This window comes from Idiotropiscis lumnitzeri, chromosome 15 (genome assembly GCF_059441095.1).
Source record: "Idiotropiscis lumnitzeri isolate Australia: NSW breed Sydney's pygmy pipehorse chromosome 15, RoL_Ilum_1.0, whole genome shotgun sequence".
Classification (NCBI taxonomy): Eukaryota; Metazoa; Chordata; class Actinopteri; order Syngnathiformes; family Syngnathidae; genus Idiotropiscis; species Idiotropiscis lumnitzeri.
This window is the reverse complement of record NC_142405.1, coordinates 7,083,669-7,100,173: the sequence shown is the minus strand read 5'-3', so window position 1 is coordinate 7,100,173 and position 16,505 is coordinate 7,083,669. Positions and strand designations below refer to the sequence as shown.

The following is a 16,505-nucleotide window of genomic DNA, read 5'->3' as shown; positions in this document are numbered from 1 at the left end:
TTTTTCTTTGACTACCTCAACAAGAAGTGCTGCAAGAAGAATGTTAGACGAAAAGAAGACTATCCAGTTGCTACTAACATTAGCTGTTAGCCGCCAGCTCATTGGCTCGCTGCTAGCATGTTTTTGTATTGTTTTATTGTATTTTTATGACAGTAGATCTTGTTTGGAATATTGTTCAAATGTAATCATTTGATACTATGATATATGGATGGAATGTGACCAGCATTGCTTGACATTTGTCCATTGTAATTGAATTTTGTTTAATCAAGACGCTAGCAGAAAGACGCAAGCCTGATGAAAGTTTCCCTCCGCAACTCTTTAATCCACATGATCTTTTCACATATGTCACTGCAAAATTTGCTCTCCGGTTGATGCTTCTGAAACACCTTTCCTCTGTCTACTTAGAGTCAAGTTGGATTTACCTGACACATACCTCAGAATGCTTTGAACACTCCATGAATAATATTTGCACATATCTTATGGGAGACAGAGAGCTCAGAAATAGCCGACTTCTCAGGAGATCACGCCAGTGCTTGTGTGAATAAAATCTGGACGACAATGCGGGTTTAGCTCAGTGCGATACGAAGTGAGGATTGTTCTTGAGACATGGAATGAAGATGCATGGAAACAAAGTGGAAGAGAGTTATTGTTTATAAAAATGATACAGCCCGAGCACAAGCAACAACCTGAGACAGAGCTTATTGGATCTCTTTTGTGAAAGTGTTCAGGGAATGTCGCTACAGCTGGAACAGCAAACGCAAAGCTCTGGAATTCCAGCTATCTCCACACCAAAGCTTCCCAAGATGCTGGTGCGCAAGCCTGAGCACAGATCTCAGCCATTTCACTTTCTCTTACACTCGAGCAAACCGTCACAAAAGGTCTAAAACTGGAGTTATGTACGGTTTAGTTCGTCAAAAAAAGAAAAATGAAGGAAATATTGCAAACGCCCTTTCCTGTTTCTTTGCTGCTATTAGCTATTTAAATGGCGATTTACATATGCAAGTATACAAAGCTTTTTTTTCCAGCTAACTGTGAAAACATTTTGACTGAGTTACTGCCCTGCAGCTGTTATGGTGTTTGCATAGGAACGCTGCAAGAAAAAAAAAAAAAAAAAAAAAGAAGAAGCAAGGGTGGCTGAAACCGCAAACGTCAAAAACTTAATTAATTAAATTATTTACAAATCTCTCTCTCTCTCTCTCTCTCTCGTGCAACGATTTAGGGAATGTAGCACACTCCTGTTAGCCAACAGTGTAATGCAGCAAGCCTCCAATGAAGTTAGATGCTGATGTCAAAAAAAGAAAGCTACTAGTCCATTTAAGTTTAAAGTTTAGGTTCCAAATTAGACGATTATCTTCACATTGGACATCATTGTAGGAAAAAGTCAATTGCATTAATTATTGACTGTTGGTTCTTTTTCAATCCCATACAAAAATTAGAAGCTCATGTAGGATACATTTGTGTTCATTTGACATATGCTGAGATGTTACAAATATCGCTTTTGTTTTTACAGTATACTCTCTCTCTTTTTGCTTGAAAACACACTGATGAATGATCATTTCTCAGGAAGTTTTGGGAATTCGTCATTTTAGTTTTACTTTGGAGGCCTTTTTCTCACACTTTTAGGTGTGTTTTTCATTGATGTCCGTTTGTATGATTGCGACTGTAACAAAACACAAAAGATGAATCATCGCTGAATAACGCTGTTAGTGTATTTGTCGCCGAATGTTTGTTCTGGCACACAGATTGCCGGTGGATTAAATGATGTCACTGCTCTCCCACACAGAGCGAAGATGCTTCGAGCTACTCCGTGCGTGTAGGCACGCTTTGTGTGTGCGTGGGACGTTCTGATGGGTCCACAATGGGTGGTACTGCTTTGGAACGCGACCAATGAAACAAAAGTTGGGTTGAGATTTCTGTGTTCCTGATTTTTTTTTCTTCTTTTCTTTTGTTTTTGGGTTGCCCAGTGACATAATTGCAGGACAGGCATGAGTCTGCCATCCGTAACAACTAGAGAAAACCATCTGATAGAGTGACTAAATATGTTTGGTATGTTTAGTGACAGCCCAGGGTGAGCATGCTGCAGACTTTGAAAGTTGTTGTAATTCAAGTGTATTAGTGCAACACATTAGGGAAAGTGATGACAGTGATGCTCACTATAAAACAATTTTTAGCCATAATATTATTATTATTATTATTATTATTATTATTATTAATAATAATAATAATAATAATAATGATAATAATTAGTATTATTATTGTTATTATTATTATTATTAATAATAATAATAATAATAATAATAATGATAATAATTAGTATTATTATTGTTATTATTATTATTATTATTATTATTATTAATAATAATAATAATAATAATAATAATAATAATAATAATAATAATAATAATAATTATTATTATTATTATTATTATTATTATTATTATTATTATATTGACAGACTGCAAGCTATTAAATGAAAATGATCCCCAATCCAATGAACATGAATCTTTTGTGAGGAGTCTCATATAATGTTTGTTTCGTTGGCGGTTTATAAGTTTAAAGGTCGTCCGTGGGGCCAACCGTTGAGGCAGGTCAGCGCCTGCATGCAAATGAAGGATACAAATAGACTTAACAGGATATGATATAGGATATCATAATACTGCCGTTCGTTTATCGTCGTATTTATAACCCTCCAATCACGTCCTCCAAATGCTGCATTGTCATGCTGCTCATGGTGATGCACTCCTGAGACTCTCCAAGAGCATTTCCGGGCTAACGGGAGGGTGGGACATTATCTCTATCACTTGTATTGGCAACAGCAGACTGACTCGCTTGGGGGGGGGGGGATGATACTGCTGCTCAATTTGCTGAATGCCTCTCACGCACACCCACACCACCGGAGGGTGATTGTTGGGGAAGGACATTTTTTTTTTTTTTTAAAAAAGCAGCAGGTAGCGTCATCTCCATGCCTCGCAATGGAGCAACACGTACTGTAGCTCATCCCTATTTCGAGACTTGTTCATGCGTCTTCCTTCACTGGGCTGCTCGCAGTTCACAGCGGGCCCATAAACCATCCATCCTGCGGTGTGATGGAGTGCCCACTGTGCTGTTAGAGGAATATTGGAGTTGCTCTGAGCCAAAATAAGGAGGAGGAAGACTAAGTGGAAAAAGCTGCCATCACAAAAATAGATTGTTATTCTAATTTGAATTCACACACGTCATATATTATATACAGTACACTCAATGTGAAAGATGCGTGTTCATTCCTCTATATATTGCCATACTTCTTTGCTGGGATGATGTATTCACTGAAGCGCCTCGCCAGTTCAGAGGCGGCTCTGATTGGAAACAAATGTACGTGTAAGGGTGGAGCTCACACACTCCTGTCGGATGGAACCATCAACCTAATCCCTAACTATGACAAAATCCCAAACTCATCCCTAAACGTGAACACTCTAGACAAAGATGAATCATAAACAATCTAAAACTTACTTTATACCCTAACACTAAACCTGAACACAGACAAAACCCTAACCCGGAATAATATAAAATAAGACATAAGATATATATATATTCACAGCAATTTTAACTTAATAAAAAAACTTAAACACCTAATGTGAAGTCATTTAAAAAATGCCAAATGAGTACATTAAAATTAAAATAATAGTTAATATATTAATATAGTAATAATAGTAAAACAATTTAAATTTAAATTAATTTTAATTTTAGTTCATTTCATTTTCATTTCTGTGTGTGGTTACCTAAACCTAAACGCAATTAAACTCTAACAGGAAATCCTAATCTCCCCAACACTGGTCCCAAAAAGAAGCCTGATAAAGCACACTTCAGGAAAACATTTTATATTACAAGGAAGAGGAGATTTAAAGACGTTTGTTGTTTACAGGTCAGCTGCTGATTGCGTTTTTAAGGGCGGACCTGAGATTTCCACTGCACAGCAGGCCACGTGTGGATAAAAATAGTGAAAAGAACAGATGGATATCTTTTATGTAAACAGTACGGAGGAGCAGGCCAAGTGGACAGGTTTGAGATGATATCAAAAGTGGCAGATTGGATTCATTTCCTCTTTTTTGCCTGATCATTTTTACATGACATGCTTTATGTAATCGCCCTCCACAGTGAATCTGCACCTTTTGAATGTTTACAAACAAACTCAACCCAAACAAAAACCCTCCTAATCTACGAATTATTACATTTGTGCGTGGGTAACATTTACCCAACAGGTTAATTTGCCCGATGCGGCATTATGTGTAAGCACGTCACACTCACATATGCATGTGCGCTCATATCAAACTGCGTGTGTGTGCATCTTATTAGAAACAGGTTTGATTTAGTGCGGTTCTTAGCCACGCTCCGGCTCGGTTGCAGACGTCAGCAGCAAGCTAAGAAGGATGGGACGGAGGACGAGTGGCCGGCTGAATAAAGCAGATGGTGAGCGAGAAAGATGGGAAGTTAGAGGGGGATAGGAAATAAAAACAGACTGCTGGTGAGATGACGAAAGAGGTTAAGCTTGTCGTGCTGATGAGAGACGAATAGAAACGCCTTACCTCAAAAATGTTCATTTAAAAAAAAAAAAAAACACAAACATGAGGTTAAGGTTGCATGCATTTAGAAGGAGCCATTTCATTAGGTACACCTGCCCCGTCCAATACATGGGCTGCATAAAAAATATTGACTGTATTTTCGTTTTTCATTTAAACATATTTACATTTATATATATATATTAATAGGTTATCACCTCTGGTCATGTGATGCTACTCGAGATGCCCTTATAAGGTCATAAAAATCCTCATCACCCCATTAATACTGTTTGCACGTTGCTTTTTTTAGTGCAATGAATTGTCGTAAAATAATTAGAATGAGAATTAATTGTTTCAGACCTGACGTGAGCCGGTGATAAAAAAAAAAAAAAATCCCGCTATTGCTTGGCCTTGAGCTGCCGTCTTCCTCCCGCCCTGCAACTGATGCTGCGATCGAATCCACGGCGGCTCGACAGCCACACATGAGACACGCTAATGGTTGGGTTGAGGCTGACGCAGACGCACTGAAAAATAGAAACATATGCAAAGTGGCTTTGAGACCGCAGGCTTGTCAGTGAACCAGAACACAACCATCATCATTTCGCAGCATCCCTCCTACGCCAAACACTGATTAGAGGCTATTTATTTGTTTGATGCACGTCCTGGGTGTCATTAGACAAGACCTATGGATGCGTTTTTAAATCCATAAGTCATATTTCACAATTTTTGCTCGTAGTCTAACAAAATGAATACTTTAAGAAGGGGAACCGGCAATAGCTAAGGCAAGAAAAAAAGCAAGTTGTAAAAAGCAGCAGGGGGCAGACTGCCTGACTTTCAACCGTGGCTCTAACTCAAGTATGCTGACTGTGGACTTTGGGATAGAAAAATATTTTGAGCCATGATGTGAAAAATAGGCCTTACATAATCAGAATTTTGGAGCTAATGAGCAATCAGCGAGTTAAAAAAAAACAAAAACGATCCAATCAGAGGATGGAAGGTGAAAGGAATTATGAACAGTTTCAACGAGCGGTTATTGTTAGGACAAAACCTTCGGGTCTTCTGCTAGAAACCTTTTTAAACATCTATAATGTATTCAGAGTGTGATTGATTCATTCAGATACACAATGAGATCTTAGTTTAAATAGGGTGTGCACAGTTTTGCAACCACATCATACTCTCAAAACGATGTTGTAAATTCTATTGAGTTCAGAGATCGGTGACGTTCAACAATTTTGAAATGGTCTCGAGTTTAAAAAAAGGCATTTCAACTGGGGGTGTGTAGACTTTTTATGCCCACTGTACACAAATTGATCAAACACCTTAACATGATCCCGAATTAGTAAATGATCAATTGTAACTCATGCCAAAGGCCATACTGACAACTTTACTGACTGATCTTTAAGAGAGCAAATATCTATCTGGAACATTTCACAAGACATTGAGCAACATTTAGAAGAAAAAAAAAATGAAGAAGCAGGTCAAACCCATCTGACATGATCTACCCTGAGGACACACACTGGAGCACCACCACACCCGCCTTTCCTCAGCGCCTCTCAAATTCCCTTTCCAGCCGCAGTAAGGTTAGATGAGCCTGTATATTCTACTAAAAATAGGAACGAGCAAATCATCAGCTACCCTATTGTCATGGAGGATGGAGAAAAGAACCCAGAGAATGAAAATAGGGTGCGTGTGGTTTGGCGTTCACTTGATTCCACAGTGGTGAACAGCCAAATAAAAGGTGCGCGCACACAAGAATGCTGCTTAACACATAAATAGCATTCACTCCGATCCTGAAGATTCCACTCACATTTTCTCTTGCAGTATGTGTGCGCATGTTCATTTTGTCATTTCTTGTGGTCTGGACATGTTGCAGTTTGGTGCCTGGGAGAAATCGAAGTGAATAAATGCAGGCAGACAGCTTCAGTCTCCTCTTGGGCTCAGTGTGGGAAGGCGGACAGATGGACAGACTGATGCTAGCACCTAAACCGTGAGATGGGAGCAAATTGGAATCTCATCAAGCTTCTGCATGTGCGCTCGCGGCATTTGAAAGTCACGCAAACGCTTGATTTTTTTCGGGATTCAAGTTTATTAATATTGGTGCATAAAACCATTTTGATGTTAAATTTCTCTTCTCATACAGGCGACTGTAATAGTTTATAAACTGTTCATATCAAGCAAGAAAATAATTTTAGATACAAATAGATATTTTGTTTCTGAATTATGGATTTTGAGGTGTGCATCGCTCCAATAAAAGACGATTCGACATGGTACTCGATATATGGGCGGAATTGGATTCAAGGGTGGTTCAAGTTAAACTGCGGCGATTCAATCGGGCTCATTTCAGTGGAATTACAATTTGATTGGATAAGGTGTGGGTTGGTTTGAGAGGGTATGATGCTATGAGTTTCTTGTTGGCATTTTACAATATGAATGAACATGCCAGCACTCAAAGAGATGTTTTATACACACACATACTTACACACACATACACGTTTACAGTATATTTACAGTACCAGTTCAAATTCACATGGTCTCACACACATTTTATAGGTCAAGAATTTCAAGGTATCAACTCTTGCTTATTCACAGCTGTGAAGTAAAAATCATTCCAGGTCATAAAGCATCATACACATAGCCAAGATGTGCAAAGCCGTTATCTGGCAAAAGGTGCCTACTTTGAAGAATCGAAATTATTAAGCATTGTCTTGATTAACATTATTTTTGTTTACCAAATAATGACATAAATATTTTTCCATAATGTGATGTGTATAAGTATTCATAATAATGCTATTATATATATATATATATATATATATATATATATATATATATATATATATATATATATATATATATATATATATATATATATATATATATATATATATATATATATTTTAATATTTTCTTTTTTTTATGAATAAGGACGGAAGTTTGCCCAGGTCGTGGATGTTGGACGGCACGGCAAAATAGGGTAAAGTGCCCATCTATGCATAAATACATATTATATATAATTACTGCAACATTGATGAGGTTTTAGAATCACATCAATGATGTTTTGCATTGTGTTCACATTAAACTACCAGCTAGCCAACTTCTGTCAAAGTCGACAAAGTTAACGAAAGGTTAAATACACAACATGTATTTGTCTTTGTTTCAAAGTGAACATAAAAAGGAGTGGCAACAAAGCACTTTTGCCTCCTTTTCAAAGAATTGTCACCATCAGCCCAACGGCTTCCTGTTGCGAGCGCCACGTCCTTCCAAGAAACTTGTAAGTTGGGTCGCTCACAAGTCGAGGTGCCACTGCTTGTTTACGTCAAACGCAAGAGCCATCGAGACTTTGGGAAGGCAACTTTGACCGCCGGCCGTCGTCTATTTAGCTTCTGTCATGAGGCTGGCTGCTGCCTCTCTCGCTCCTTCAAATGTCATGCTGTGCCAAGTGGAAGAGATTCAGCTGACTCACAAAAAGTGCACTCTGCCAACCGCCGCCCTCACGTTAACACATAGACACACACCAGTAGCAAGGTGCGGTGAGGAAGAAAGCAAGACAATCTGAAATCTTAATCCCAATCTCATTTAAAACCCAGCCAAAAGGATTTATGAAAATATACAAAACAAAAACCTCCCCAAAGTCGCTCACGCATTCGGTTTTGAAGTGAAACTGCAGCGGGGCAGAAGTGGCAACAAATTAATAATGCGCTCCCCGGAGAGCGCCACACTGACTCACTCCTCCAATTACCCGCCGTACAAAGAAAATGAACACGAGAGCTTGTGGAAAGAAGTGGAGAGTTCCCCTGGGGTACAACAACCAGGCCCCCTCCTCTCGGAGACACACGTCCACGTGACGGGTTGCACAATAATATGCATGCAAACGCTCAGTTCTGCGGAAGACAGACCTAGTTCTGTCAAGGAGAAACAAGGTCACCGTTCAAGACGGCTGTTGGCTCCCCAAAAGCGAGAGATATTTCTGAAAATTCACTTCAAATGCTGCGGAAGATTAAACTCATATAATTCTGGTACACATATTTCTAATGCAACGGATTCGAATGCTGGATTTAGAAAATCAAGTGCAGTTCAAGCTACGGGACGATGGGCCTCATGACGCGTGTGTGTGGCCATTAATCATTACTGCATCGAGGAGGAAACCGAAAGTTATCCATCCGCTCTTTTTGCTCAACTTCAGCATCTTTCACTCTAAAACAAACACACACACACAATGTCTCTTTGGGGGACATATTTCACAACGCCACAACTGCTACTTGTTCTAGCTTACCCAACTCTGAGGATAATCTTTGACAAATTTGTTCAAGAGCCAAGTTAACTCGCACGAGCACGTGTGCGTGTGTTTCTGTGTGTGTCACAGAAGTTACAGAGTAGTTAACGCAAAAGTTGTCTTTTACCGAAATGTGAGTCCATGTGGAGTAAGTGCTTACAAACTCAAATTGGTGTCTTGCCGACCTGTTATGTGCTAGCATGGATGGATGCGTTGCCATTATTGTCTTTTCCATTAATCTATGAAAGTTTATTTTAGAATTTTGTAAGCGTTTTAGTGAATTTCAATCAAAAGTAATCAAGACGTATTATAGTCGTTTTGAACAACAGCTAAATACTTTCAATAACCAGGAACTAGCAGTGATGGACAGTCAAGGCCATCAGAGCCTAACAAAAATCAAGGAATCATGATCATATTTTTCACATTGATGTCATCTTGTTGTATTTTTAGGTGAGAGTTTTTATCCAATCAGAATTCAGCTAGCTCGTGTTGCCGGGCAGATTTCATAATACCAGTAGCACGCTATTATGAGGGGGGGTTAATTCAAGTTGGACTAAGTAGGACTTCACTGAAGGCCTACGTGTGAAGTGCACGGTCCAGGGAGTAAGCTAAAATTTCGATTTTCAGAATAAATATCACTTAATATAGATTAGCTGATGTTGTTCCTTTTACAGCGAAGGAATCAGATACTCTTCATTTTAAAACTGATTGACAGGCAAACTAAAGCTTTCCGAAACTCTCAACTCCGTCACCTCTGCTCCAGCCAAACCTCGGCCACACCTCTACAACAAACGTCCACCCCACCCTCTTGGCTGTATAATCAGAGTTGCCGAGCTAAGCAGAGTGAAAGCACAGGAAAGACAGTGCGAGGGCACGGGAGGGGGATGGCACCAGTGCTCGACCACCGTGTACTTCAATCGCTGGGCCTGCCCGGGCCCCAAAAGCTCAGATTACATTGCACATAATGAGAGGCCTGGCTCAGCAGCCTCGCACATACAAACACACACACACACACACACACACACACGAACGCACAAATACACACACATACAGAGGCATTATTGCTAAAGCCCACTTCTGTTCTGTTCTAAGTTTTGGTTTCCACAGGAGCAAGGGCATAGCACGTCTGCTTTACAAGGATCTGTAAAAAAAAATAATAAATAAATAAATAAATAAATAAATAAAAAACGGTTTGCAACCCGGTCAACTCGGAACCAACATTTTGTAAACAATAAACTAAAGTACTGAAAAATAGAACTGCGACTGTTGTGGCGTGAATCTGCATGAAGGCGTGTGAGGCCGTTGGTAATTTCGCAGGTGTGTGCAAGCCGGTGTACTTTCTATAAAAAAAAAAAAGAAAAAAGGGCGGGTTGCGCCGCTGTTGGCATGAGCACAGCCGACTCCATTTGCGGCCAATTAAAGTCACTCCTCAAATTTTCTTTAAAATGCAGCACTTCATACGTGACCGGATCATTGTCTCTTGGTTGCCGGTGAGGCAACAAACAACTTAAGCAGGTTCCTTCAATAAATACAGAACGAGCTGGTGACGTAAATATGTCAGTGGATCTTCATGTATCGACCTTCACCTTCGGTCATCCGTCCATTGAGCGGGAAAGGAACCCACACTGCCGCCACACCATAAATCACTTTGTTTCGAAAGGTGCCATATACAACTATTATTATTGTTATTGCGATTAATTTATGGGCTGTATACCGAAGCTCATGACCCAACTAATGACGATAATCAGTAATGTAACTATGTATTTACAATATATTTATGGCGTGTATTGCAATGTGTTTATCGCCGTACCAAGGCCATTAGCATTGTGACAACCTGAATTAGAGTCCAGACCGCTTGCGAGCATGCATACTCGTGACCAACTACACCACGGAACATGAGTTTATTTATGTAAATATAAACTTTTTTTTTAATCCTCGCATTGACGACTACAATGGACCTTTCCCTTCCATGCGAGCGCTTTGTGGGTGCAAATAAAACGAGAATGAGTGAGGTCAGAGACTTTTGCCGCAAAGGCTTCCAGCTCAAGGTTTTGCAAGAATACAAGCAGGCTTTGTCAAGGCCGTGTGTGCAGCGCTCTGTGTTGCATTACAATGGAATGGAGACAGAGAGAGGACCTAACAACCTCTATTGATTAGGAGCAAAAAGAGTTGCACCTAATACCACAGACACAGTTTCTGCGGCAAACAGGAAAAGACTAACTTGCCTTGGCCTTTGGAACATAATAGGACATGGACGGAGGGCGCAGACCACCAATGAGGGGGTCCATTGGTATGTTAGCAGGACGTTTCCTGGACCATTATTGATTTTTGTGTGGGGGAGGGGAAACTTTCATCAGAATTGAACGGTAAATAAAAAGAAATAACTCAGCAAAGGATTGCAAAGTGTTTGCGTTGGACTGTCTCTGGGCGCGCCAACTACTTTCTGACGCTCCACAACACGTTTCAAACATAACACTGGATTGGTTGGATCACAATACAGACAAATTAATTGAAAGCAATTAAAACTCATTGAATCCCAGGCATTTTCACTAGAGGAAACCCCTCAATCCTAGCATTTTTCGGGATTTTGACTGATTTTGCAAAGCCAACAGAATATTGTGTTCTAATGTTATAAAAACACGGAACTATGACGCAAAAAGCTAAGACGTATAAATACGTCTTTGGGAGGCGGGGACTATGTTTTTAAAAAGGTATAGGTAGGTCTTATGGATTGAATGAGTAAAGTAGGATTTTTATATAACCAAAAACAAAAATCGAGTGAAAAGTGTGTGGCAGACCTATGTTGTGCAAAAAACTCATGAAAATGTCTGTTTTGACTAAGGCTTTTCTGCTCGGCGGATTAAAAATATTACCACATGCTACTTGCATAACATGCCTTCTTTTGTTTCTATAGCAGGAGGTTATGTCACCCGTGAGCATTTTGTTTCTTGGCAAAGTATAGATGGTACTGTATACGCTACAGTATGTAAAATGAGGAGGAGTGTGTGCTCGTGTTGTGCGTGTCAACAAGGAAGCGAAAAAAGGCGAGGAATTTGCTCACAGCTGCTCTGCTTGCACGCTCATTACTGTATTTTTGTTTCTCATTGCACGGTTCAATCCGAAAAACGACAGTCACACATTATAAAGAGCTTCTCACCCTCAGATGACGCAGCATCAGGTGTAAATGCGGGTTCGTTGACTTGCATGTATATATATGGACATCCTAAGCAGCTTCGCGTGATCAGAGCCGCCAACCTATTTATTATCATTATTATTCTAGAAGCATGAACCATGTGTCAGTCACCCCTATGACTTTCAACTTTGTACTGGCGTTTCTGAGTCATCAGCTCAGAAAACTCTGCACCTGTCACCACTTTGGACACCTCACACGCACACGCATTTTGATTTTGTTACTCTGAATATCTTGGTCCATTTGTTTCCTTGGGCTTTTTTGAGACTGTGGTAGTCTTTTTCATTAATTTCCTGGTTGCTATTCTGCTGTATGATGATTGCGTCACTCACCAGTTGGCATGTAGCGTTCATTTCTCCCATCAGATGGGTCTTGGTGTTTGGATCCATTTGTCACTGCAACACAAGCATATGCATGTTCTAGCATTGTCTAGAAATGTTTACTGTACTCAATAATAAAGGACAAAGATGTGACAATCATTTGGTGGTCAGATTCTCATTGTTCTTCTTGCAAATGATAAAACTTCAAAGTGATCAAATGTATTTTGGTATAACACTCAAAATGTAGTAACAAGGTATTCAGCCAGAGTACATTTAAACGCCCCTTTTAAGTCGGTTTGACAAAAAACTGTCAATTGTCATTGTTACTGCTCAAGCCAATCCAAAAATGTCTGCCGCATCGTACTTTGGCACAGCACGACACAGTAAAGATGTTTAAAATGTCAGTCATGGTTTCAATTCCAGAATTAATTCACCAACTTTTTTACCCTGCTTCGGCTAGAGCTGCAGTTGTTATGGCAACAGATCAGGCGTAGAAATGTCCTCGGGCAAACTTTCATTGTGATTCCCCATCGCAGCAGTCTATTCAAGCAACCTACTTAATGGTCACTCGACAGGTGTGCGGCCCGCTTTCAGATGTCGTTAAGAACCGTTGGCTGAGCTACGTCCCTCTGTGGTTCCGCAAGTCTAATTTCCTATTAGTTTTTAATAACACTCTCCTTAAAAGTATTTTGGATGCTAATTTAAAAAAAAAAAAAACATCAGGTTTTCGAGAATTATTTTGTTTTTAAGTTTGACCAATAAAAGCTAGCATAGCGATGACGTTTCAGATAAAAATTCCACCTGAAATTCATAAATATTACTAATTATGGAACAATATTACATATTATTATTATATTAAATTCTGAAAAAAAAACAAGGGCGTAAAAAAGAAAAAAAAATGAGCATGAAAAAAAATATTTGGAAAAGTTCACTTGTATTTCTACTTCTAAAAAAAATGTAGTAACCATTTTTTTGAACAGTGTAATCTTCCAACCCAGGCAGTCCTGTTTTTCCGCATAGATGAACACATTCGGACAGGGGTTGCTCACAGCACAGGTCAAAGGTCAAGTGTCATGCGATTCTTGCCTAAGCTGCTCAGGATGAACGCATACGCACACACACGTCTTCATTAGGCGTGAGCTGCACGTGAGGATTTCAGCCAAGGTCAGCTTAGAGGCATTTGCTTTGCCGCTCGCTCACTCACATATATGTAAAGTAAACAGACGTGTATAAATATATATATATATATATAGGGGCCCTCACAAAGAGCCGTCTGTACACTCCCCAATTTAATCTTCCTGTTTACCTGTTGATCAATCATAAGTCATCACACCCTCTCTAAACACACCTGACAAGTTATTTACTGTAGCTTCCGTTTTACACGGTAACCTTTAATTCCCTGCATCTCAACAGCATAATAAATGGAAACAGGGGAAATTCTGCCGTACAGACTGAACCTCTCTGCAACGCATAATGAAAACAATGAATAATATTCATACTCTCTCATGACGCACAAACCTGACTGCGGTCTAAAAATAGGCCTGACTGACTACCAAGTAATGTGTCTTTGAGAGGTGCAGGCATTCCCTTCCATTTCAAGTCCTGAACACTTACACAATTCTCCTTTTGAAATAGAAAAACGCTCAGGCAACTAACAAACCTGTTTCCATGTCGCTCAATATTCTATTTAGAATGTAAACAAAGAAACCTGACATCCCCAGAGGACATCTGAGTCATGAAATGTTGAACCCAAAGGTCACAGCACACAGCAACAGCGCCCCCATGACAATTTAACGCTGCTGATAATGATTATGTTAATGAGGAAATGACATTGAAAACTCGAAATGACCCCATGATGTGCGCAGATTAGATCAGCGTGTGCTTGACTCGCGCTAAACTGGTTTCACAAGACTATGAAGAAACTAAAGTCGAACAATGTTCTGCTTCCTCCAAACCCAACATTGTGTTCCAATTAAAGTCAATTCCTAAACATAACAAACTGGGTGAAAGTCTGCGTGGGTTAAATGTCGACAGTCTATCATAGTACACACCTACGTTAAAAGAATGAACAACTTTTTTTTCGCGCCTCCACAACCATTTATATGGCGGACACTATGAAAGCAAAGCACCGCCAATATGGAATAGTTAAATATCTTTCTTTTTGTCTCGACAAAAGAAAACTGACCTTGGAGGAGACTCACTCAATTGAGAACTCCAAGTCGCCAGTCAACATTCCACTCAACATTTACGTTAGGACTCCCTCCAGTGTCTGGACAACGTCATATAGCATGTCACGAGGAGGAGGAGGAGGCGGAGGAGGAGGAGGAGGAGGAGGAGGAGGGGCGGGGGCGGGGGCGGGGGCAATCTGTCCTGCTGCTACCACGGCAACAGGACCTGTGAGGTCATTGTGCCGAGAGCAGAAAGAATTCTATTTAGAGGGACTGCATGCTTCGCTTCAATGTGGAAAGGCCTGGTTGAGACCGGATGCTGTTTTGAAAGTCTAGTGAGGCCAGAGTATGAATGAATATTCTCGTTCTAGGAACTATTTAACTTCCAAATGACGCTACCGCCAAGGCAGTCTAGTACATTTGGCAGATCTTCACATCATTTTTTTCTTCACGACTTTCTCATTTCTTTGAACAAGTTGCAAATTTGGCACAACCACGCAAATGATGGTGATATGTCAAGTACATTTCTGCACATTTTCATTCGCCTTTTCTTCCCAGGTGAAGCTTGATTTTCTCTAAGGAGGGACACGTGCGAAGCATTAGATCAACCAATTTTCTGAACTAGTTCGACGCAAGAGAAGATATTCTAACCAAATATCAGGAAAGGTTGTTTGGTCTTTAGTTGTTTTGCTTTAAAATGAAATTTTAACGACAAGATAAGAAAATGCTATTTGAGTAATCACATTTAAGAGTGGAAAAATAAGATAAGATGGACTTTTTAAAAATAATATATTTTTTTTAAAAATGATGTTCACTTCCTTTCCATTTCGTGCCCAATAAACTAACCGGCAAGATGATGTTTTATAGATTTGGTATTTTACCGTTGTATGCTTGCATAATAGATGGATGGATAATGCGTTTTTAAAACGTAAAGGAATTACAACGGCAGTAAACCGTTTCATTAATTAACCCCAATTATGGTAATTAGGGAAATTAATTCTAAATGACAATTATAATGAATTATTTAAACTAAAATTGACTTTTTTTTTATGTATGTATGTATTTTATTTAATGTATTTGCACTCGTATCTTTGTTTTCTTGAGTCAACAGAACTGCTCAATTGCACCATCAAAATGTATTTGTCGCCATCTGCAGGCCGTAAGTAGTACATGATTGAGGACGGTCAGGAAGTATTTCGGGATTACCCACCGACTAAACCAGAACTTTCAAGAACATTGAGTTAAATATACTTCATTGACCCAATAACTGTTAACTGTTGATGTACCATTTTCCCCACTTGACTGCACTTCAGCAGCAGAAGTAGACAAAAACACAAGAGAAAGAAAAAGGTCACTTTTTACACTCAGGGCATTAGGCTGAGCACCACCTAGTGGTTGTATATTGGTGTGCCATAGTAGTCCAATCCTTTCTCATCATGTCTCATATAAATTTGCCTTTTATTACGTACTTCCTTAGCTGGGCAGTCCGTCCCGGACTTTATGAAATAAAGGTGGAGGCCGGAATGGTACAGAAACCGCGACCGGGACTGACAGGCAAGAAGGGTCAAGTGCCCAGCTCTGCATCCTTCCATGTTGAAAATACAGAGTTTAACTACTTTATTTTTTTACACCCAGTACAAGCAGTGTATGCTAAGAATTAAGATACTATGACAAGAAACAACATAATTTTAGCTTCTGGGGTCAGATACAATTTTATATGAGTTGTACACATGTGTACGTAGACATCATGGATCACTGAAGTACTGGAAGACGACTGCAACTTACTTTTTTGTCCGTTTTATTGTGCTCTTTTCAGCCGAACTGAAGTAAAAGTGTATCCCCTAGTGGACAACCTTGAAATTGCAGTGTTTTTTTTTTTTCAAAAGGTTTTTGCATTGACTAAAGAAAATGAACAACTTCAGCATACAAAATATGAATGCAATATGTTCTGCACACATATCAATCTATCAAGTTCAAGTAATGAGCACGTCACAAGGTTCATACCAGTATGGCTGCGTT

General features: G+C 39.5%; 1 protein-coding gene across 4 annotated transcripts in view; it reads right to left on the bottom strand.

Annotated features, from left to right (window-relative positions):
• The window catches only part of LOC148322576 (uncharacterized), a 47,181-nt gene extending 32,602 nt beyond the window's left edge, over positions 1–14,579 (bottom strand). Inside the window, exons 1-4 of one of the 4 annotated variants that reach the window (XM_088317086.1) lie at positions 13,979–14,092; positions 12,331–12,393; positions 6,343–6,515; positions 4,896–5,059 (exon numbers count right to left, since the gene is read on the bottom strand). In XM_088317086.1, the coding sequence (XP_088173212.1) occupies positions 4,934–5,059; positions 6,343–6,515; positions 12,331–12,393; positions 13,979–14,033 (417 nt within the window). In that variant the 5' untranslated portion in view covers positions 14,034–14,092 and the 3' untranslated portion in view covers positions 4,896–4,933. Of the gene's footprint in view, positions 1–4,684; positions 5,060–6,342; positions 6,516–12,330; positions 12,394–13,978; positions 14,093–14,503 lie in introns of those variants that run through there. The other 3 variants (XM_088317085.1, XR_015846646.1, XR_015846645.1) reach the window with 3 other exon arrangements.
• Between the last annotated feature and the right edge of the window lie 1,926 nt (positions 14,580–16,505).